We start from the raw sequence: 24,349 nt of genomic DNA on the forward strand, positions 1-24,349 counted from the left end.
AATTAATTTCAACGTATTAAAAAATATATTTCAAGAATCAAAGTAAAAATATAAAAGTGTTTCTCGTTCGATAAGCAGTGAATAAATTGCGGCAGTAAATGGATCATTATTAAATGAAGATATCGCGATATATGCCTCGAAAGAGAAAATTTCATCTTTTTTTTTGCTGTTTCGTTATCTCGATTCTTTTTCGATCGCACTTGACCGACTGGAAACCACAAAGTTCCTACCAGACACACTCGACATGAATTCCCTGTGCAAAGGAGTAGTCTGTGGTGGCGGCGGTTTATTGGTGCCTTAACTCTCACTGGTCAATCGTTCTGTTCTGTGCCCTGCCTGTCCTGCGCTTCTGGTTCGCAACTCTGTGGTGGTATTCTCTGGGTCGGCTCTCTACTACCGGTGCGCCGCGTGTGCCTGCTTCCGGTACTTCCTCTTCCGGGCCCCCAAAAAAGGAGTTGCAACAGCGTGTTGTGTTCCAGCAACACGCCGCCCTGATCGGCGGCCCGAACGCAACCAGCTGTCCAGTATGCCACAAGCTCTTCCTCGGCGGTGAGGCGCTGATGGAGCACATGAAGCACACCCACAAGGACCCGAACGCCTCCGGAGTTGCCAGTAAGTATTGAAAAATCGCGTAACAACCGCCCTCTCGGCCCGGTCGTCTATGTCTCTCTCCTTTCCACGCGCGTTGCTTACCATCTCTCTCCATTCGCGCACCTACTAATCTTCGTTAACCATAACCGATCGATTAACTGGAATCCGAGCGCGGAGTCTCGTAAGCGGAGTGCATCGTTGCATGAAGCGAGCTTGAAAACGAAACCTTGACCGTATCGTTCCTCACCGATTAATTAACGAACATAACGTCAAATTTCGCGCTCGCACGTTAACTTTCCGGGCGAAAGACTTAACTCAGTCCACTCTAACCGCATTTAACTCTTCGCCAGAATCCTTAAGCAGGATTGCGAGGAGCCCCTTAAGGGTTCCGATAATAGAGAAAGAAAGAGAGAGACCGACATAGACACGAGAGCGGCGACGTTAATCGTGAGTAAGACTAAGAAAGAGGTGGAGCAACCGCTCGTCAAGACACGAAGGGTGGTTCGTTCTTTAGCCTTTAAGTACGTTTCGCATCCATCCCAAAAACTTGCTTTGGCGCGGGCGATACGCACACATTGTCCTTGTTCACTTCTTCGTACTGGTTTTCGCCTGGGCGGGAAAGGCGTGTAGCATTTGGCACACTCGCCGACTAATACTTGGGTACTTCTCGCTAATACATGTACACGGTGCTTCGAGGGTGTCTCTCGTTCGACCTCTATGCGTGCCTTGACACATGCGTGCGCGATACGTGTGCGGACTCGCGGACGTACAGAGAACAAAAGTCAACCTACTCTGCTTCTTCGTTCAACTTTAAAGCGAGGAATCGGCGTTTTATTCTTGATTGTGAGTGCGCCGACACGGTGGTCTGTCACAGTGATCGACAGTGGTCGGCATTTGAAATGTGAACGCTAACGGATCGCGCCTATTGCGGGCGCACGTTGAGCCATATAACGTTATCGTTATTTCGAGCGCAAGGACTTAGATCGGAATAAAAAATCGACTAAGATTGACAAGACGAGTGATAACTTTTCATCGTTTTTACTCGATGTAACAAATAGCGAGTGTTTTTCGATATAAATAACCTTTTTTATCGACGAGTTTTCTTTTTTTTTTCTCTGTACGTTCGCATTCGTGCAACGCGCGCGAGTACGTCTGTGTGCATCCTGGCTTTTTGGGCCAGCGACCTTGCTCGTGAAAGGGAGTTAAGCAGCGCGGTGGCGACGGCGCCGGCCGACGAGTACTCTGCGTGCCCGAGGTCAGTGCTCTCTCCTGGTCCTTGGCTACCCGCGTCCGTAAGGTCTCCCTTCGCCTTCGAGGTCGACCGGAATCTGTGCGTACGTACGCGCGCGCGTGCACGCGAGTGCGTGAGAAATAAGGTGGGGGAGGAAAAAAAAAGAGCGAAAGAGAGGGAGAGAAAGAGAGATGTGAGAAAACATGAGGATGGTGAAGGAGTTGGATGAGGAGGAGGCGGCTTTCGTTCCTTGGGACGCTTTATCCTGCTTGGCATTGACCTTGAAATTGTGTCGCCCTATTGTTCCCTCCGCTGACTGCACAACCTCCGTTGCCGGGGTTTACCTAGCGAAGCGACGGACCGCCAACCACCCGTGCCCAGTGTGCGGGAAGCACTACGTCAACGAGGGTAGCCTTAGGAAGCATCTGGCCTGCCATCCTGAGACCAGTCAACTTAGCACGAGCCTCAGGATGTGGCCGTGCTCGGTGTGCCAAGCCGTCTTCACTCACGAGAGCGGTAAGTATTTAGCCCACGTAAACGCGAAATCGGCGGGCCGATCGGGGCCCGACGATAGCTCGGGTATCGAAGTTGAAAGTAAATACAGTTCAGTTTCATTCTGTGCTGTAAAACTTATGATTTTCGTTCTGTGGAGTATAACGTACGTCTACACCAAGTAACACTTATTCGTCCGTATACGCGCGACCATACGATCGTCTTTCTATACTGTGACCACGTTCGTTTTCCTCTGGTGTTAAGGTCTCCTGAGCCACATGGAGCACATGAGGATGGACCCGAAGCATCAGTTCGCGGCGCAGTACGTGCTGAGCCGCGCGGCCGCCGAGAGGCGGGAAAGGGAGATTCTCGCGAGTTCGAGTTTAGGTATAACAGACAGACGTTTACATTTCTCTAATTATTAATGTTAAGAAATTTCGAGTGGCGTCGAAACCGTCACGTTGTTAGAGAGTTACGACATTACACGACGCCGATGACCGAGCGGTGCTCTAACGCAACATCTTTACGCTGTACAGGAGCAGGTTTGGGCGTGTTGGGAGGAAGTCAGTCCGGAGGACCGCAAAATTTGCAACAACCACCTATGTGCCCGTCGCCGTCGGCCCATTCGGATAGCAGTAGCGGCAACGGAAGACTGTCGTCGGCCGGTAGTGAACCTGGTACGCTACGATACTTGTTCTACGTCTACTACTTACAAACGAACGCCCACCAAGTATCTAGATATAATAGATATAATATTGTCGCATTTGCTCGAGCACAGTTTGTAACCTCGCCGTTATTCACCTTTTTTTCTCTGATTTCGTTAATGACATAACTCTGTTGTGATGTACCATTAGTGAACTTATTGTAGTACACGTAAGCTAGAATATATATGAATATATATGCTTGAGTCGAAATAAAATATTTACGAATTTCTGGTCTGAGTAATAATTCTCTCATGTGAACGGCGCTCACTACGGTCTGCTATTACGGGCGACATCCACTTCGGAATGTTGCCTTTTTAACGCTTTAGCGTGCCGATTTATATACCGACGCGGAATGACATATGCTACCTAGTTTGGCTAGTAAAATGTGCGTGAAATCCCCCGCCTGTCCGTCGCCCTGTACATACTGACGAGAGCAGATTTTTGCGCAGGCACCGGTCTACTGAACAACAACAACAATAACAACAACAACAATATGGCGTCGCCGGGGCCGAGCGGCAACAAGCTCAGCGAGATACTGCGAACGGGAAGTCAACCGGGTTCGGCACAGCAATATCACGATGAGATGCAGTCGCAGCAACAACGTATGGCTGTCATGGCTGCCGTGTCAGCGGGTAAGAGAGAATAAATAAATGATATATAATAAAATCATGTTTAACGAGAACTAGTTGTGCCCCGATCTAGCAGATCGATCAAGCGTGCGACGCGCGAATCTCCGAGGACTGCGTTATCACTTATCAATGCGAAATTGCACTAGAGGGGAAATTGCCGATAGCTTCGTTCCAATTATTGCCGATAAAACTTGATTTACAATGTTGTTTCTCCGCTCACGATGTTGCATTCGCGTTGCCCGCTTTTCTCGTGTCTTCGACGAGAACTCGATCGAGCGTTTATAAGTAGCGTTCGACGTGACTGCATTTGTTGCCGAGGAAAACGATGTTCCTACATTGCAGAAACGCGATCCACGATTATCGATACCTCGTGTGATATTACAGCAAGTTAATTTAGTAAAATTTATCGCGCACGCAGTTTCTTTCGCGGAGCTTTGCGAGTCGTAACTTGTCGAGAAATTCGCCGAAGAAACGACGATAGGAAAAACAAATATCGGAATTCCTTACCGTCATCCTTCTCCTGCCCCCCTCTCTCTCTCTTCCCACGATGAAAGCGCGGGACGCGTTTGCGAGCTACCCTCCTTGACACGTGTTCCGCAGATCGTGGTTCACTCGCGATAGTCCAAGACTCTGAAACACATCGTATGAAATACTTGAAATTTAAGATTGCAAAATGAGATGTACATTAAAATACACCTTACGATCTATTCGTATTTAAAAAAGATTTGAAAAGCGCGGTATATATTCTTTATAGGCAAATTTTAAATCACTTTCTATGGTAAGCGAGATGTGAAAGCGATATTTCTGTTAGGATTGCAAAATTCCGTATCACCTAATCTCTCACCGGTCGACATGGCATCGCTGGCAGCGGCTATGAGAATGGGCAATAACGGTGACATGAGCGGTAGTACTCAAGGATCGACGGGACCCCAACAGCAGGGAGTGCAAGCGAGCGGACCGGAGCAGGCTTTGAGGATGCATCAGGCGGAAGCTCTGCTCCGTTCGCAAGCCGAAGCTGCCCTGAGACTCGCGGTAAGAAAAAAAAATCTAATTTTTCGTATAGACTATTAGTCACAAAGTTAGAAACATACATGATTCAATATATTCACACTCATCATTTTGAGTACTCGGAACGTATGTTATAAACATACAAAAATTTAAAGAATAACGCATAAATTATATTTCTTGTTCGACGAAGAAATAATTTGAAAAAAATAGGCTAAACGTTTCTTAATCCTTTTCCACTTTTCAATCTTTTTTCACATTTTTGCACACAGGTATCTCAAGCGGCGGCAGCTGCCGCAAGTTCTGCGGTGGGCGGCGACGTGAGACATCATTTGGGACAGCATAACGGAGGTAGCACCTCCGGCATGCCGGGACACCATACGAACCAACAAATGTCCCAACAGGATACCCTAACGCCGGATCTCGGTAAGTATTATAATACGAATTGGCGACATGCCTATTGCGCGTCCAAGTCTGAGCTCGAGGCTTTTTTGAGGTGCGATTTGCGGTGAATGTCTTCTAACGGGACGTCGACACTTGACACCTTTCAGGAGAAGCGCTACGGCTGCAGGAGCAGCGATTAGAGCAGGCCCTCAGGCTTCACGGTGGCGACCCGCGCGCCCTGAGTTTCACTCTGGCTCAGCACGTCGTCAACCAGCAGAGCAATCAGCAACCATGAAAATTCAGTTACTACTGAGACGAGTGGACCCCTTGGGCGTCGGATCAGACGACCCTGCAGCAGAACGAGCGCATGAACCAGCAGCAGTCGCAATCGTCGACTGAGCGCTCAACGCCGTTGCACGATCAGCAGCAACAACAGCAGGGCCCGTCTTCCATCGGTCATCACCAACAGCAGCAACAACAGCAGCAGCCTGAAGACCGTGGTGTCAAGAGAAAAGCCGATGAGATGATCGGTAACTCCGAGAACGCGTAAGAGCGATTACGTTTGTTGCGGTCGACGTGACGGAACGTCATCGTCGTCGCTAACGTAATTCGCCCCTGCGCCCAAGTGTGGTCAACAGAATTTCACTCGCTGTCTCAGCAGTAAGAAAACGTCAAACAAACGCAAGAACTTCGTGAGAAAGAATGTGTACTTCGGTGTCTTCCTCGGATAGAACCGATATGAGGCCGGACCTCAACCGGAAATTGATCGAGGGTATCAACCCTCGGTTGACGAACTCTCCGGATGGGACCGCGCTAGACGAAGGGAGGAGAGTGAGAATACGTACGTGTATAGCAAAACCGTTGCACGGCGCGAGGCGGTCGCAGATCGCAGTGGCGACGGTCGTCTCTCGCGATTCTTTGCGCGTTTCCCGCGCGGTTGTTCCGCGTCGTTGTTCCTACACCGGTCCTGGATCCAAGGATCTGTCGAACGGACTCCACGACGGCGTTTCCACGTCGTCTTCGTGTCCCGTTAGGATTCTCAGGACACGTCGCCACTGCCGTACCACCGCCTCGACTTCCGAAACGTGCCATAATAACTAACGAGAAGCTGCTTAAAAAAAAAAAAACAACAGTAAGTCATCCCGGGCGTTCCGTTTCGGGACGATCCGGGGTGCGCCCCCGAGGTACTATGATCTTTTAGTACAAGAGCCGATCAAGCGGTACGCGACGGTGCCGAGGGTCCAACGGGCGATTCCTCGACCGTCTCGTGCTGGCCAGGCTCAACAAACCTAAACTATATATAAATATTATACATAGATACGTCTATCTCCACCGAACCGCGCTTAAAAAGGTTCCACCCCCTGAACCCCCTAATCGTAAAAAAAGCTCCCGTAATGCTTAAAGAGCGAATCGCACACCAATAACACCCCACGTACGCAGGCTCATCGTGACGTGTGTGCGTCGCGCGGTCGCGACGAACGTTCCACCACCGGCGAGTGGTGTCGTGTCGTCGCGTTGTACGGTTGTTAATTATATACGTACCGAAATCCCCTTCCCCGTGTGTGTGTGACAGACAGACGCGACGCAATCCGTACGGACGTTCTCTCACTTGCGATCAACGTTTCGCGCGACGACAAAGCGACGTTGACATTTCGCGCTGCACGAGAAAAGAGCGTCGTCGGACGTAACGCGTCGGAACGGATACGTACGCACACACACGAGCATACACACGTAAATACATTACACATACATTACACATATGTACACATGTACAATGCATATATAACAAAACTCATCAGCAGCACACTTTTAAGGTGAAGATATAATGCGCGCAACTTGTGCTCGTCGGTAGCACGAAAACTATTAGCTCATAAGCGAACAAACAAAATATAGTTATTACAAACAGTTATATTATATATATTATATATACATACAGAGTATGAAGAGTATGACAGAGACAAAAAAAACGGGCGAAACCCATTCACACTTACACGTTTAACTGAAGGTGCGGTAAGCGTGAAAGAGCGAGCATTTTTCGTGAGCAAAGCACGCGACGGAGAAGAGAGAAATAAAAAACTAAATGCTAAATATTATATATATTATATATATAAATATTATAAATAATGAATATAGGGTCTATGAGACTAGGATAGTTAGGCGAAAGGGAAATACGAGTGAATGCGGAGCGCGCGCCCCCGTAAGTTTTACGTGATCCCAAGCATTGTCGACGTGAGAATGCGATAGCACAGGTCGAAAACGAAGTAGAGGAGGGCATGTGCGAAAGCGAGAAAGAAAGAGAGCGCGAGAGAGGGAGAGAACGTATACGTGAATGATTTTGCGAATGAACGACCTTGGGATCGACGTAGGCGCGCGGGCGCGCCGTCGAGCGAATGTGCTGATCGAGTAAACGTGAATGCTTCGTGAGCATCAAGGAGGAGCGAATGCGAAGACGAGAGTGAGATTTTAGAATGGCGAGCTTCAGGTAATCTGAGGTCCTGTGATCGTTATAAGCGAAATATTTTTTTATTTCCGGGTAATATAATCTGAAACGCGTAAAACTCTTGCGTCGTTTTGAACTTTTACTTGCAATATACCGTTACGTTCTCGCAATACTTAGGATGAAGAAGAATAAGAAGAAGACGAATAGGAAATAAAGAAGGTGGATGAAACAAAAAAAAACAAAAGAACAAAAAGAAAAAGATGATACGAAGATGAGGATGACGAGGGAGAGGAAAAATGTGAAGAAAAGTCCGTAGGTTTGATCGTGGAGCGAACTTTTAGAGACTCGAACCAATCCCTTGCCTCCCTAAAATACCCTTTTTCACAACGTCTTATCACCCCGAATCTCTAAAGCCGACCAAATTTTCGTCCTGTTCATCTCTCCGAATCTTTGACTTGTAAGCTTATGTGGATCGGTCCACACTTTCGATGGGGTTATCTTTCGATGAGACCAGACGCGATAAAGACGAGATGCTGACCGTAAAACACATCGGAGAGTATCACGTTTGATGTTTCGTTGGAAATAATTTTTTCAGAGCACGAAAACGCGATTTCCAAAAAAAAAAAAAAATCGACGGAGATTTCGAGAGGCGATTGAAAAAAAAGCAATGAAGAAAAAAAGCCAAAGCGTCGAAAAGTCCATTCGATAAGCATTCACCTAACGACATGATTCGATTTCTTCGTTTCTTCAACTGGCAATCGCGGACTGATAGAGTGCGAAATCGAATGGTAGCGTGCCGAATTTATTCACATCTTTGATCAATGTCGACTGCGTTGCTGTTGTTGTTTCTTTTCGAAGACTCTCGACGAGACTTTTTTCGTTCTTGACCGGCTCATTTTTGAAAATCACCCCGAGCCCCTTCGATCCTCGCTTTCCATCCGAAAGTTCACTCTTCGTCTCGTTTGCAAAATGTAGACTTTCCAAATTTTGTCGAATAAAATTTCACCTACGAATGTAACCGACAAAATCTTTTCTCTCGCTACGTTTGGAAATCATATTTTCCGGGAAACGAACAATGAGAAATTACCTAACACAAAAATGTTCCCTTTCATGATATATATACCTCCTTCCCATCTTTCATGTCCATTTGTTCGCCAATTACGAAAATAACCTAACGTCGTCATCTTCGTTGAACGTAAAAGACACGCGCCGAGAAGCCGCCGGATAGCCAGGCTTTTTGACCATCTAGGACAAGAGATGAAAAGATCACTAAGGATTCATCGTCAAAGCTACATTTAACAATCGCACTTGTCTCGCGATCGGAACTCGACGGACACATCCAGCTTGTTTCCTTTCGGAAAATTTTGCAAAAATTCGCCCTTTCCTCGAAAACGTTCTCATTATCACTGGGATCGATTTTTCGCAAATCGTAAATTCAGAAAATTCGGGAAATTTATAATCTTTGAATTTATTCTCATCTTTTGCGGGAAAGAAAGGAGTAAGCGGGTCTCCTCGAGTTCCGGCGATCGCAACCGCGGGTCGATTCATTGATCGTTATTATTAAAGTTTTTGCGTTACAGGGCGTTTTTTCCTCGGATTAAGTAGTATGTAAATACACCTTGATATCACAAGCATAAACTGAGAATTTACTGGTAAACTTAAACGAACGTACATAATGCGAAATAGGGTTAGTTTCTATGTAAATACCTAAAGCTGGACGAGTGCATACACCTCGTTCACGCAACCAACGATAATCGTTTCTTATCGAACCAGAGCTTCTGTTCGTCGTCGGCGCGTGCCCGCACGATGATCGGCGATCGCTTTCGTCTTCCTGCCCTTGCCACCACCCTGATGGGGTGGATTTTACACCTTCGGGGAAGGATCGCGTGCGGAAGCGTTCGCTGTTCTCTCGGGCATCGTCGATCGGGAAATTCTTTTTTTTTTCTCGACACTGATACTCTGATACACTGATACACTTACACACAGACACACTCACACTATACGGCATTGCGATGGATTGTACAGCTACGATAGGAAAACATCTAATATCAAAAAAACAATCGTCGCACATTTCGACGCCCACCTAACACCGTAGGGATCGATTTTTCGAAAAATTACCATCGACAAAAAAAATCGCGTATTGTTTTTCGGATAACAAAGAAAAATCGCGGATAATGAAACATATGATAAGTAGTATAGCAAAAGTTTATAGCGCTTCTGTGCGAAAGATGCGAGCGTGCTGCACAAAATCGAGAATGAAAGGAATTCGAGAAAATCTGGAAGAGAGCGCGTATGCAAATTTGATAGATTTGAAAATCTGTTTAGCAAAGGGAATGCCAGTCAATATCGGCGAGTCTGAGAATCGAGCGAATGAACAGAACTTAGTTAGGCTGAAACTGTTAGCACGTGTCGCGCGATCGAAGCGCGGAGCAAATTCTCGTTGGAATTCGCGAGTCATCCAATAACGATTTTCGAGTGAATCGTAATTTAATTTCACGGTCCTTAATCGAGCGTCGAGAGATATCGAGAACGGTGCACGAAACAGATAGAAAAAGAGCGCGAAAGAGCGAAACGGAAGGATGGAAAGGTCAGCGTTTACTAGTTACCACCATCTCACTATCACCATCACATAAAAAAAATTAATAAAACAACAACGACCACAATACAAAACACTACCACCACTACCACGTCGAGATCCTTCATGATGAATAGCGGTCATGAAACGATTGACAGACGACTGTTTTCGACCGGTGCATCCTGCCGTGCGCCGAGGGTTGCTATTTCAATCAGTAAAGCGACATAACGATCGGTGGGATGGATCCTCTGATCTTCCCCCGATCGCAATTAAATCACACAACCCCGCGCGAGAAGGAAGAATTCCCGAGGCGCCGGCCCGTGCCCCGCGAACGTGTACCATAATTTTAAATTTAAACGAAAGGTAATGCAAAAAAAACACACAAGCGCGTTAAACAATAGATCTAGTAGTGTATGTTCTGTAATCAACTGAGAAGTAAGCGAGGATAAAGATAAAGAAAAAGTAATAATAAAAAATGCGGGTCACCCCGCGAAAAAAACACAAAAAAATAATTTACAAATATATTGATTTACATATGCCCGTAACTCGTAAGGGGGCCGGTGGCGCAAACGCGCCCGCGTGAGATTTTCGGGCTCTACGACGATGAGGGAGAAGAGGAAACGGCGGGACGTACACGGTGTCCGCGAGTCGCGACGCAAGACGAGCTCGCGGTCATAAAGCGGAAGCGGATAAGGCGCGAAAGACCGTGGAAAATCTAAAGAGACGGTTGGGTCGTCCGTCTTCGTCGCGAGAGAGGCAGCGAGCCGCGCAAAGACGATGATGAGGGAGAGAAGAAAGCGGCTGTGCAGCGACGAGAGATGCAAGAGGAGACGTAGGCTCACGAACGCCTAACAACGGGAGAATCCGGAAAGGAAAGCCCCGAGGCGTCACGGACGACCCGAAGACGTAAGCGTCCCGACCGTAGCCCACTCGTGGAAACACGGACTAGCAGGTAGTCGAAAAGAGGCCCATAATGGTAATGATAATGATAAATATATATATATACGGAAAGGTATATATATATACATATGATGAAGAAAATCCACAGCGCGACGTCGCCTGCAAAATCGGCCCTACCCATAATCTTAATCTCTTTCATGTAAATTTGCTAAATGTTTAAATAATCTAAAAAGTGCCATAGCCCGGATGCGCTGGTGCATACTCCCAGCGCATACACACTTACAAATACGACTCGACCTTCACGAATCAAACGAAAAATCCGCGGATACGCGCGCGCAAACGCGCTCGCGGCCGCGGTAGAATTGGTATTCTCGCCAAGGAACAAATACAGTGTAACAACAGTGACAGAAACCAACGCAAACAAGACATCCCACAAGATGAGCGTGTGCCCCGCGACGCGGGGGCACGCCCCAACGATACACAAGTTAAAGCGAAGTTGCCCTGGTCCCACGAGCGTGCAACCCCGCGCGCTCAAACAGTTCTCAATACACGAGCACGCGTGCATGCGTGCGTGCGTGCGCGCGTGTTCACCCAGATAATACACAGTACAGTAATACAATTTTACACTTCTTATACACTTAAAGCACACTTGTCTACACTTAACTACACACGCTACGGATATGTAAAGCCAATTAATTTTGTAAATTGTCTAAAAAAAAATTTTTGAAAAGATACAATTCGGCCCTGTAATAACGTTATATTTTCGCGCGCGTCATGCAGGAAACGCCGATCCGCCTAGGAAAAGTCGGCCCGGCCTTTCTCGAGAGAGAGAGAGAAGGAAACCTGCTTTTCAGGCGGAGACGCGTCTCCTCGGGCGCCGTTGGAAAACTTTGATCGATTTTTCACGGTAATTTGAGAGGAAAGAGCAAAAATTCGTGGATGATATAACAGACACGCGTTTGTGCTCGTAGCGCTACGTAATACGTATAAATGCAGCAAAATTTCGCGGCCTTTGGCATACGTTTGGATGCAGTACCGATGATGAACGGTGCGTGCATACTCGCGAGAGATACGCGCGAGTGCGCACGCCCAAAACGCGTCCCGGACTTGACACAAGAGTACCCGGATGTGACGTGTGGGCGGCCTCTTTGTCGGGTTAAGTCCCGACGATGGACAGGTGGCGAGGTGCCAGAGAATTTCGTCAATGAGAGTCAATGAGAAGTGAAAGAGAGTGAGTAAAAGATTTCGAGTGACGGACAAAGCGGCGAATGAAGTTCGAGACGAAGTTCTTAGCCCTTTGATCGCGAGGTACAGAGAGAAAGAGAAAGGGAGAGAGAGAGAGAGAGAGTGAGAGAGTAGAAAAGCACCTTGGATGCCACCGAGAGACCCCTGTTCCACGAGACGCAATCACGAAAGGTGTAATAACCACATAAGGAACACACAACCAAGAGGAATGTGGCAGCGGCAATTGCATAAGAGCCGTTGTTCGAGTGCGGCTTTACAAGCAAAAACCGTTGGTTTGTTTTTGATCGGGTTTTAATTTTTTAATGAAATAATCTCACAACGCGCGGATATATGTCACGTACGATCGTGCGCGCGCGCGCGCGCGCGCCCAGCGCAAGGATTTTGCAGTGCAGCTGAGATTGTGCGGCAATATTTGTTGGGAGCAACGGCACGACGTACGACGTATGTGCATATTATTCGCGGCAGTGTGTATCGTAAGTGCGCAGCATATGATAAAACCGACAGTCTAGCAGTGCGAGCGCCTCGGCGGCATTCGCGTCTTCACGCGGTGACCCTGACCGAGCCTCCGTGATTAAAAACCGGAATAAGTTGTTTAAATGTCCACTATATAAATGAAAGAGCCATAGTTGTTAAGGCGGTGGGTTCCGTCGTTCGGCGAGTCGATTCGACCTCACATCACACACGCGTTCGTCCTGGCCCCAGAGAGATAACTTCGAGAGAGATGACGGCGGCGAGTCAACGGGAAAAACGCGCAAGAGACAGATGCGGAACGACCGCGAAAAACATTTGGCATACCGGCAAAATTCCGAGGTTCCTGGCAGATCGAAACAATCGAGGTGGCCGAGACAATCCGATTTGGGAATTTGGCGTCTAAATGAGACGTTCGGCAATCAAATTTTGATTAACTTTAGTCCATATTCTCGACACTTTTAACATTAAACGTGACTCTCTGTTTCTCATTCTTGTCTCTCAAGAGAATGGCATTCAATGCTAAGAAAGAATAAGAGTTAGATGCCACGTTTAACGTTAGATGTGTAGCGAAAATATGGATATTTATCTCGGCTATCAAGCGGATGGGAAAGAAAGAGTAGGTAATCATCGGGAACGGAGAGCATCCAGAGACTCTAAACCTTATGATCGATCGAAGTCGTGAAGAAGTAGCGACTGCCATGATCCCAAACAATCCACACAATTGATAACGGTCGACGACGACGAGCGTGCGGACCCATCGCGCTGTCTCGTCACGGATAGATCATGCGAGCGCGACATACCGATCGTATTCGATCGGCTCGATCATAACGCGTGGTCTTCCCGTGGCGAGGCGATACTCTTTTCAAAATATTCTTCATACTTCCGTTCAGGAGAATGTGTTTCTTTCAACCTGAACCCGAGCAACCCCCCGCATGCGTGTCCGAGATGAAAGGCCGAGTCCGTTTATTTGGCAAATCGAAAAAAAAAGGAAAGAAAATGATAACCGCGAAAGACATGGTGAAATTATGACGTATATGAATTACGGAAAATTGCAAATTTATCAAAAGCGTATAACTGAATCGGCATAGAAAAAAAAAAGACAGAACACAAGAATGTGTAAGATGAACCAGTATATTGTCCGCTAAGTGGGTGCCTTCGTCAGGGTTTTCCGTTACAGTAAACAGACAGTTCTCAAGTATAACTCACAATTAGTAGTGCTATAGTAGGACAGTAATCACAATGTACCGCAGTTAAACAGTTAAATAAGTAAGTATACGGGAAGCACGTGGTCTTTTTCAGTGTCTGCAGAATCTCGTCGTACGCTATCTACCGTTAATCGGGTAGTGGCACGACCGGAAGTATACCGGATTTATTTCGTGTGCAACTTCCTACCGGAACCTCTCCCGTCCCGATCCACCGTTTGGCTAAACGTTTCTACTCCCTCTAACCCAATTTTTTGGACCTCGAACGACCGGCGCAAAAATAGATTCGATCGTATTATCGAGAGAAAACGTATCCTAAAGGCAAAATTCAAAAAAATCTCCCAGCCTCACCAACCGGTCGCTCGCAACCTCTCCTTTCACGATTCAATCGACATTTAACAGATAAATATGATAATAAGTGTACTAAGTGTCTGTAGTTTAGCCAACGTGTACGTTGTATACTCTGAGATAGGCGCGAGAAAGCGAGCTGACGATGATGGGACGCGAAGTGGGAAGAGATAGCGGGAGAGAAAGGAGGAGAGAGATAGACGATTGCACGGTGGAGCCATATTTAACTAACTGATAACGATTAATTAATTACAGTAATCATTCAAGATGACTTAATTAACAGTTAACCGTACCGCATACACACATGAATAATTATTAATTACACGTATTCCAGTATATAAGTAAGGGCCGAGCGGTAGCGCCGCGCGTACCGCGCGCACCGCCTCTATTCAATAAAGAAATCGCGGAGGCACTCACTACGGAGATCAACGAGCAGGGACTTTGGGACTCGGACGCGGATCGGAGGGTACCTGAACACGCGAGCCGGGATTCCAGTTCGAAATTATCCGCCGAGTATTCAACGTGAAAAAAAAAATAGAAAAAGGAAAAACGCCAAGTTTCGGCGACTTTGGGAAGCCCGTCCGGCTCTTCCGACGTCGGATGGATCAACTTGTTCGACTTCAGGATCGTTTCAGCCTGCTCGACAAGAATCGCGACTGCGTTCGGGCAACGCGTGTTCAGGTGTCCCGCACCCCGTTATTTTATCGATCTTTCAAGTGCAACGTTGAGTTATTTCACTTACAGCGTTGTTTTTCTACACAATACAAAATACCCCACCACCCGTCCCCACCGACGAACCAATCCACCTCATCACGCTCCCGCAGGAACAAAGCATCCCCTTCACCCACCGCCCCAAACCACTCATCCCCCCATATACAATGTTGTCTCACGTCCGTTCGCGATAAACTTGGTTGCGAGTCCAGTGGCAGCCGCGCTCCGTACCTTAGAGAAAAATTAAAGGTGTTGGGCAACCCTTTTTATTTTTACCAAAAGAGAATTTTGAAACGCTTATGGAGAGATATCGCCCATTTATTTCTATATCCTCGAGAAGTATTTTGGAAAAGTTTAGAAAATTGATGCAAAAGTGATACAATTTATACAATTTATACAATTTATACTATTCTGATGGTAATCTCGACAACGGAACGGAGCACGACTTGACCTCGACTCCGAAAAAAAAGCGAACGTTAAGTTTCAGATGTCAGACTTTTACGTACAGTTAGTTACCGAGTAATACAGCGCAAGTTATCGTTAATTTTCGACGCGCAGCCTCGTCGCGACGAGGGCGACTTTACAAACGTGCGAATCACCTGCACCATCTTCTCGCGCCGAAGAGCGCGACGAGGATGCGCGTGCAGGTTTAATGGTATCGATTGAGTTTGGTCGAAGTCCCCTTTTGGGCAAACACACCGACGCACTTCCGGTCCCGCCGGCCAGCATCGTTCGACAGAAAAAAAAGAAAGAAAGAAAGGGAGGGGGGGGGAAACGATCTCGAGCCTCCGAGAAGATCGCGACAGAAAGGGAGCGATCCTCCGTTCGAAATTCAATTCTAGTCAAAAAAGGGTACAAAGCCGAGACGGGTGTCAACTCGGACAGGCGAAATCGGTACTTATTTAATGAGAGGAGAAAGAAAAAGGGCGAGAGAGAGAGAAAGATGGAAGGAGGAGGCTCGAGAGGGAGAAACATTCCATGAGATTGCGCGAGCGCGTATATCATCTCGGCGCGCAGGGAAGAGGTAAAGAGGAAAATAGAGAGAATCGACGAATTTGAAAAAAAGGAGAAAAAAAAAACGAAATATGGTGCTGGAGACGCAATCTGTGGAATCGGCAGGGTGGCGGGACCGTACACGAGGAAATATCCGCGTTGCTGACAAAACGTAGCCTCTTTTCGTTGTGTCAAACCGCCGGCCAGGATCCGGGCCGATCCTTGTATAAGCAAAAACGACAAACTTTCAAAAAGTAAAAAAAGATGAATGTACGGTGCGAATGGATCTTTCATGAAGCTTCGATTGTTGTTGTTCCGTCGAGTTTTTCCTTTTGCATATAAAAATACCCACCCTCACGCTTTCCCGGCGAGGCTGCCGGGCGGGATCTCGCACGTACGTTTCGATCCGCTCGTAGAAAAACGATTCTCGATCGGCGAAGATACGCGAAAAGCTTGGAAAGAGGTAAACTGGAAAAGAATAAAATCGAAAACGCGTCGAGACCCCGTCAAGCGAGCCCCAGCCTTTCGATACCGCGGTTAACCTACGATTATTATGATTACTATTAGTTATTAATTATTATCATTATTATTACAATGAGAGTGCCAGAAGGCAATTGGAGGCGTATTTTATAGAGAAACGAAAGGGAGGGGAGAAAGAGAGAGAGAAAAAAATCCAGGAAGCAATGCCTCGGTTTAAAGTTCGAATTGTCGAAGCCATAATATGTTACAAAATAATAATTCTTAAGTGAATCGACGAGAAGCGGTAGTAAGGGAAGAGAAGCCACGTTTCGAGATTCTCCTTTTTTTCTTTTCCTTCTTCACGCGGCTCCTTTTCTTTTTAATTACACACATACACAAAACACGCACAAAAATACATACAAATTACGCTGAGTAACTACGTTACTTAGCAAATAAATATTTATATACGAAAGTAGAAAACGGAACACGATACCGCGTTATGGAATTTTAAATCCTCCTCTCTTCCTTTATTATTACTATTATTGCTATTATAATAATTATTATCATTAGAGAATTAGGCATCGAAATTTTATTGTTGTTAACGATCGCGCGAGATTGGTTTTCATTATGTTTGTTATAATTTCTTTTTAGTTAAGCGCGTGGTATCGCACGACTGAGAAAGACGGAGATGACAGAGCCAAAACTGTCGTTAATTGAGATTTATATGTGTTTTCCTTCGTTTTTCTTTACGCTTTAGGTATATCGAATTCGACTTTCGCTTTCTTAATCTCTTTTTTTTTATTTGCGTATCGCGTAGAGGTTATTCAAATTTTACGTTCCTCCTTGTGCCCCCCTTTTTTTATATGTACCAGTGCACTCTCCTCGTTTAGAAGGCGAGGAGTACGGGGACTAATCTCGATCTCATTTTACACGCGTATCCGACGTCGCCGCGGGGAAAATCAGGCTCGTTCGAATCGACGAGTCGCGAGGATTGAATTTTATTTACTTCCACGTCCCATTATACGTACTCCTCAATTGTCTCTTCGCAACGTTTTCGTTCGCCGAACCGCGAGAATACTATTTAAAGACCACGCTTTTAGTCTCTACGTGACGATTACTTTCGGTCTCGCTATGAGAGAGTTCCTATTTAATGAGAAAAAAAAATAATCGGTAAGGGGAAGACTCGTGGAGAAAGGGGGAGGGAAGAAGGGAAGAGGGGAAAACGAGCGTGGCGGGAAACGCGGCGTTCGGCGAGCGAGCTCGTCGAGTTACGTTTGCTAGTCAGAATTGGTTTAAAAACGATGAAGCAAGCTAGAGATTTTTACGATTAGTTACTGCCTATTATTAATTAATTAGTTTGTTAAGCGTAGCTGTTACGTTAGTTAACGCGGCCCCACTCTCGAGCTGCACTCATCCTGAAAAAGTAAAGTAGGTCAACACGCGCGCATACACACACACACACACACACACACACACACACACACTCATACATACACGCAATGGTATACAAACTACGGTTCTTTAGTTACTATTCACGTAGATTGAGTCTTCGATTTATGAAAATTAATTGCAGTCCGCCGAAACGTAGGTCATGTTAAATTTAAGTCAATAACTCCATTCTTATTTTTGTTACAATCTTCCTTATTTTTTCCTCTCATGCCTTAGACGCATACACTCACGCAGGCTTAGCCTGCCACAACTATTACATAATAATAGTGCCAACACTACCATCACTCCTATTATTACACTGCTACCGCTATCGCTAGGAAATGTTAGTACATCGCTATTATTATTATTATATTATGTTATATATTATATGTTATTATTATAACAATATTATTAATTATTAATATTATTATAATTATTATTATATTATTATCAACATTGTATGTATTAGAATTCGTGTTGTAAACTGTTCTGTCTTCGTTCGCGTATGGTACATTAGGTAAATCGATGTGATACATGTCTAGTTCTCTTTGTGTCAATTCGATCGTGATTAATTTCCCTTCTTTGCACCCTTTTTTTTGTTTTGTAATTCATCTTTCATACATGTGGTTCCTCGCGCGCGGGCGCGATCGACGACGGCTTCTTTTGCCTAAGAGAGAGGCAGGATAATGTGTCGAATCTTTAAAATACGCTGACGATTGTCACATGGAGTTTAGGACACGTGCATTTATTAAATTTTATCGTTACCTACTATTATACATACCTTGTCGATGAAATACCGGGCGTACGAACGCTTAACTCGCAAGCAATGGAGAATGCTCTTACAAATCTTCCCTCTTATCGCTCGATGTATCGAAATTTTGGATATGTGTTCAAGTAAATTCGATACTTCGGAATATTTCTAAGTATAAAAAAAATATACGTATATGTGATCCAAAGTGAAATTAATGTTATATTGATCTCGATACGACGCGCTCGTACACCCGGCGATATTCGTTATTAATTAACGCTATTAGTTATTATCAGTTACTGCAATTAGTACTATTACCACTATTATTAGTTATCGCTATCGACTCTTGATGCGTCCCTTATTGTCGATCGGCGAGATAACTATTTCGATTGCCCTCTCCATCTCGAACGCGCTTCGTTCAGTTAGTACTGTCGCACTAATGATCTATTCTCATTAATCATCTACTCTCATTAATAATTAAAATTTTTACTTAGGATTAATTTGAAATTAGGATCTCTCGAAAGTGTTACACATTCGTCGTGCAGAAAAGTAAAGCACCTATTTACACACATTTCGTCTATTTCATACGATGATAAAATAATACAATGTTGAAATTAATCGTGCAATTGTTATCTCGATCATTCGAAAATTGTTCATTGCCAAATTAATGTGCGGCAGCACCAAACACGGAGTTAACCGATCGAGACGGAGAGCGGTGTGCGCGATTTGAGATGTTTCGATGGAGAATTAGTGTCCGAAAGGTGCGATGACGAGCTAAAGGAACCAGAAATTGCGACGAAGAATGTCGAGGCGAGAGAAATGATTCTTCTCCTCGCTGGTCATTCTGGTCGCGTTATGGTTGCAATTAGAGAAGCTATGGGATCCTCAAAGCGCCAATGCACGTCGCGAGCTACGTACATACAATTTCGAATTTCGGAAATAATTGACGCGCGAAAAAGAAGTACGGAAATAAAAAAAAGCTATCTTAAAGCGAATACTATGTAGTGAGAAGGAGAAAGAAAGAGAAAGGAGGAAGCATGTCATACAATTATATTCATACCAATCTCTTTCGGTTACGAGCGAGTTCCGCATTGTGTAGGATATGTCTCATTGATGATGATTACGATGTGAAGATTAATATCTACGAGATGAGGACGAGAATGGTCGATGATTGCGACTAACGGTGGAAGAGCGAGATCCAAATTGTGAAATCGCGAGAGCCTTTTTGCACGAAAACGCATTACAAACGAATGCGTATCTCTAGGAATCTTCTTTTTGTTGTTGTTGATGATGATAATAACGTCGATGAAAACGATAGGGTGCTTCTGTGCGATGGAAGGAGCTCCGGGCACGCGTGGAAGGAAAATTCGAAATTCGGAAAAAAAATCTAGTCTTTTCCCTACCACGTACGCGACGACCCGATTCTGTCTCGCGTACGTGGGCAGTGTTCGATGAGAATTCAAAACTAGCGTGTATCGATAGCTACTGGAATCAATCTTTTGGTCGATCAGTCGACCGTCAATTAACCTTTCCAGATATAGCGACGGCGGGTGAGCAGGATTGTGAGTGAAAAATCTCGGGGCATCGGCTCCTCTGGGGGAAGCAATTATTCTTGTATCCGATCGAAATGTAAGATTACCGATTTCAATCGGATTCATTCCCCGATCCAGTTCACCCTCCGTTACTACACTCCCTTTAGCCGAGAAACATGCTCAATTCTTATCGATCAATCATGTTATCATGCTCCATATTTAGGACGCTCGAAAGATGTGTTTGATTTTGCGGCGCAAAATTTATAGATGAAAAAGTATACGACGCTTCGTCGAAGCCTTTTCAAGCGATCCGAAAAACCGCACTTTCGACAAAAATAGCCATTTCGACTACAAATATTTTTTCAAAAGATTTTTCTCAAACTTTGACGTTCGATGTACAATACAGCGCGCGAAAAAGGCCTTGACGAAACATCGCGATTCTCTCGAACATATCAAAATACGATGGACTCCACGTTGGAGCATTACTGCGACATTACTTTCGATGTGTAATTAGATTGTAAGTAATAAATCCAATGGAACATATGCGTCTATGCGCGTCGCGATGCGCGCGCTCGCGCATAGACGCCATTGAACACTGCACGATCGATGATCGCGAGAACAACAGGTAATCAACGCGAGATCGAGGATGGGAAAAGATCCGATCCTTGAAACATCCTTTAGGCTTACGATCGAGGATTAAGAGTTTGTTAGATGTTAATGTCTGCGGAGCGGGTCGGCTTGGCGCTTAGTGAAAGTGATCTTCGCGCAAAAAATTTCTTGCAAAAAATTCCAAATTTTCTTAAGAAATTCCAATACATGAAATAAAATTTATGTAATGTTTAAAGTTTTTTTTTACGGCGACGAAAGAAATTCACATTTATACGGCAAGACAATCGAGGAACTTCGTCTGATAAAGAGAACTCGAACTACGGAGATCATTTCGGGAAGATCGCGAAGCCGATTCGCGGGCGTGTAGATCGAAGATAGGCGAAAGGAAAAGAAGTTTATAAACGAGAATAAATTCTTCGTGCCTCACGACTTCCGGCTGGACGACCTTTCACGCGACTACGATAATCGTAATTAATGGCTCGGATCGTTATAACGGGAGACGAATGAAGGAATTTGACCCGCAATTAAATTGTAAATATGCGGTAATCATGTGAAAAATGCTCCCGATCGTGAAATTCGTTCCTTCGTAAGCGCAAACGGAAGCTCGTCGATTCCGGAAGCACGCGATCGGCCAGCCTAAATTTAAGGTCTTTTTTAGAAATTAGCGGCGGAAAGGCAGATATATATCGCGAAGGGCGACTATCGCTGCAATTTTGTGAATGAGAGAGCAAAGGCTTGCCTGCGAGTGAAACATCGTAAGATAAGTGATTGTGAGGAGTTGAGCGAATGGAAGAATGCATGAGTGTGTTCGCTGGTAAGAAAGTAAATTGCGAGAATGAGAGAATGAAAGATATATACAATATAGAGAGAAAGAGAGAGAAAGAAATTAAGTACGAGAAAATGGGATATAAATGTGCATGTGAGAGATAGGAGAATAAACAAAATTTTACTACCAAGTGGACTAGAATCGCAACCGATGGGCATTATTAAGCGAAAATAAAATTTTCGGAGCGTTTTTTCGACGAAGAAAAGCGTCCAAAATTGTACCTATTTTCATTTTATAAATTATATATATATATGTATATGTATATGTATATGTATAGATATACGACGACCTAAACGATTATTATTGCAAGATGTAATTGCAAGAGAGAGAAAGAGAGGGAGAGTGTGTGAAAGAGAGCGCGCGCGCGAGAGCAAGGCGATAGGAAAGACGATGAAAAATAAGAAATTATTGTATCTATATTCGGAAAAATGATCGATGATGTATTCGAATCGTGATTATTATTATATATTATGATTATTGTGTATAGTTAAGGCGAAAATGGAATTTTAGACGAAATTATCGAACTCGAGGTATACATATAGGGAGCGTAAGTGAGAGAGAGCGCGCGAGACAGTGCGAACGAAAGAGAGAGAGAGAGAGAGAGAGTGTGTGTACGTGAGAGAGAGAGAGAGAAAGAGAATTTCTCGATGGTGATTGCACATTGCATGTCGACAGGCAACAAAACAGAGTCCCCCTCCCCTCCAGTAAAAAGTCAATAGAAAAATCAAGTCACGGCCGAATGAAACGCAAGAGCAAAAACTTTTGAGATCGTGAATTTTTCGAGGTAATTTCAAAATTTACATGAAAACGGGCGACTTCTTTCAATTTTTCGAAATCGCGAGATTTTTCTTCCAAAAGACGAAAAAAAAAGAGAGTGATTCTCGTTTCCTTTGTACCAGGACCAAAAGAAAAATAGCCGAATATATATCTATATATAAAAATATACATATATGTATGTATGTATGTATGTATGTTCGTATGTACGTACATACATGAACCAACACACGCAACGCGTACGAGACGTGCGAACGCGTTCTCCAGCGCGACGATCCTGCCGGAACGATGCGCGATCGAGCGACTTTCGGACAACCAGAACGAGTGCCTCGGGTCCGATCCCAATAGAGGACGGGCCCAGATTTGGGAAAATTCTTTGCCGGCAGATCGACGCGCTCGGGGGACTCGAGCGGTGAGGAGGAGAGGCGACAGGAGGCAAAAGTAGCTCGGTCAGCAATAGTTACAGGTCGAAAAAAGCAAAAAGACAGGTTGAATAAGAAAAAAAAACAATAGAAAATTAATTCGGAACAGCGGAAACAAAAATCGCGTAGAAACACGAGGCAACATATAGTTATTATACTTTCTCTGTAGCACACAGATCGCACTATCGCAGTTTCAGTTTCTTCCCTCGCGATCGTATAGATCGTTGTTAGATTTTTCGATGCTCACGGTATCGCGACGGCCACGTCCCTCGATCGAGAATGAGTTTTTCGCGAACGGATCGCTCGATTAAACATCACAGAGCGATCGAGAAAGAGGAGAGCGAAATTGTCGTCGATCGACGGACCCGGGACGTCGTTGACGCCTTATTTTTTTTTCACCGCAACGTATCCGTTCTTCTCATCAGTATTGCAATTTCCCAACTCCCTTCCCCCCGCAACCCTCTGCCTGATTACAGCATTCTCACGTGCGATACAAATCCCGCGGATATATCCCGTTTTTCCCACCCTCACCACTCCACCACCACCGACCACCCCGTCACACAACCAACCCGTCCTTCCCCCGGTCCCTCCACTATCAAACCGATTTACTAGTGTGAGTGAATGTGTCAACACGTGCAAGGATTTTAAAAGAAAAAAAAATTTTAGCGAATTTCGAGGAGGAATGGTGGAAAAAATTGAGGAAAGCGTCGAGCAAAATGCGATCGTGAGGATTGATTTAAAGAGAATAACTGGGAAAAAGTACACACACACACATTCGTCGGACTGTGTAGGGACATTTTGCATCAATTGTGTAAGACACGAGACAGAGGGAGAAAGTGTGCGTGTGTGTGAGAGAAAAGGGGAGATTAAAAGCGAAAAAAAAAAAGATTAAATAAAAGAGGAAGCGAAGTCGAGTGAGAATGCGCGTGTGGAAGATGCGAGAGCGAGAGGTAGAAGAAATCCTAAGGAGAGCGAGCGAGAAGATAAAAAACGGCGGAAGCTAAAAAAACAAAATGTACGAACGAACATTGATACTATCTTCGTTTTTTAAGGTCGTTTCTCCGTTCGACACGCTACTATATAAATATTGACATTTGTCATTGGATTATTACCGACGATGATGAAGTATCATTATTATTATTATTATTATTATTACGGAACTATTATTATTACGATGATAAATGATTATTATTATTATTATTACTACCATTTATTATTGTCATTATTATCACAATTTATTATTGCGATGATGATCATGATTATTATTATTATTAATATTATTATTATTATTATTACGTGGTACAATAAAAATTTAATAAGCATTCCAAGTCTCGTGATTACCAACTATAGGTTCCCATAATCATGAATTCGATAATACCTTCCTTTTATAGTTTATCACGTCATTTTAGTACCATGACCTCTCTTACGTATAGAGATAAAAATAACTGCCTGCCGATAACAGAAGGAGTAAACAGAAATGTTGGTACAACGTATAATGATATCGCGTAGTTAAACACAATTTACAGAGACGGCTTACTAGGTCAATTTTGCGTAATATGTTTTTCCAGAGAACATACTGTGATGGACCTTTTTCTCATTGCTCTTCCTTCATTTGTAAAATGCAACATTG

At 44.7% G+C, this 24,349-nt stretch overlaps 1 protein-coding gene and 1 long non-coding RNA gene across 7 annotated transcripts in view; one reads left to right on the plus strand and one right to left on the minus strand.

Moving 5' to 3' along the window:
- Positions 1-24,041, plus strand: part of Dati (zinc finger protein datilografo) — an 89,706-nt gene extending 65,665 nt beyond the window's left edge. For all 3 annotated transcript variants that reach the window (XM_071697230.1, XM_071697228.1, XM_071697229.1), the window contains 8 exons: positions 453-612; positions 2,126-2,338; positions 2,579-2,701; positions 2,851-2,991; positions 3,456-3,650; positions 4,459-4,679; positions 4,925-5,078; positions 5,204-24,041. In XM_071697230.1, the coding sequence (XP_071553331.1) occupies positions 453-612; positions 2,126-2,338; positions 2,579-2,701; positions 2,851-2,991; positions 3,456-3,650; positions 4,459-4,679; positions 4,925-5,078; positions 5,204-5,331 (1,335 nt within the window). In that variant the 3' untranslated portion in view covers positions 5,332-24,041. The remainder of the gene's footprint in view (positions 1-452; positions 613-2,125; positions 2,339-2,578; positions 2,702-2,850; positions 2,992-3,455; positions 3,651-4,458; positions 4,680-4,924; positions 5,079-5,203) is intronic.
- Positions 1-24,349, minus strand: part of LOC139767686 (uncharacterized) — a 212,472-nt gene that overhangs the window by 182,835 nt on the left and 5,288 nt on the right. For all 4 annotated transcript variants that reach the window (XR_011717198.1, XR_011717196.1, XR_011717199.1 and 1 more), the window contains exon 2: positions 4,155-4,277. This is a non-coding gene — a long non-coding RNA (uncharacterized lncRNA). The remainder of the gene's footprint in view (positions 1-4,154; positions 4,278-24,349) is intronic.

The sequence above is a fragment of the Temnothorax nylanderi genome, unplaced genomic scaffold, assembly GCF_030848795.1.
Source record: "Temnothorax nylanderi isolate EJ_2023f unplaced genomic scaffold, tnyl_v1.0 TNYL_tig0011_pilon, whole genome shotgun sequence".
In the NCBI taxonomy this organism is placed as follows: Eukaryota; Metazoa; Arthropoda; class Insecta; order Hymenoptera; family Formicidae; genus Temnothorax; species Temnothorax nylanderi.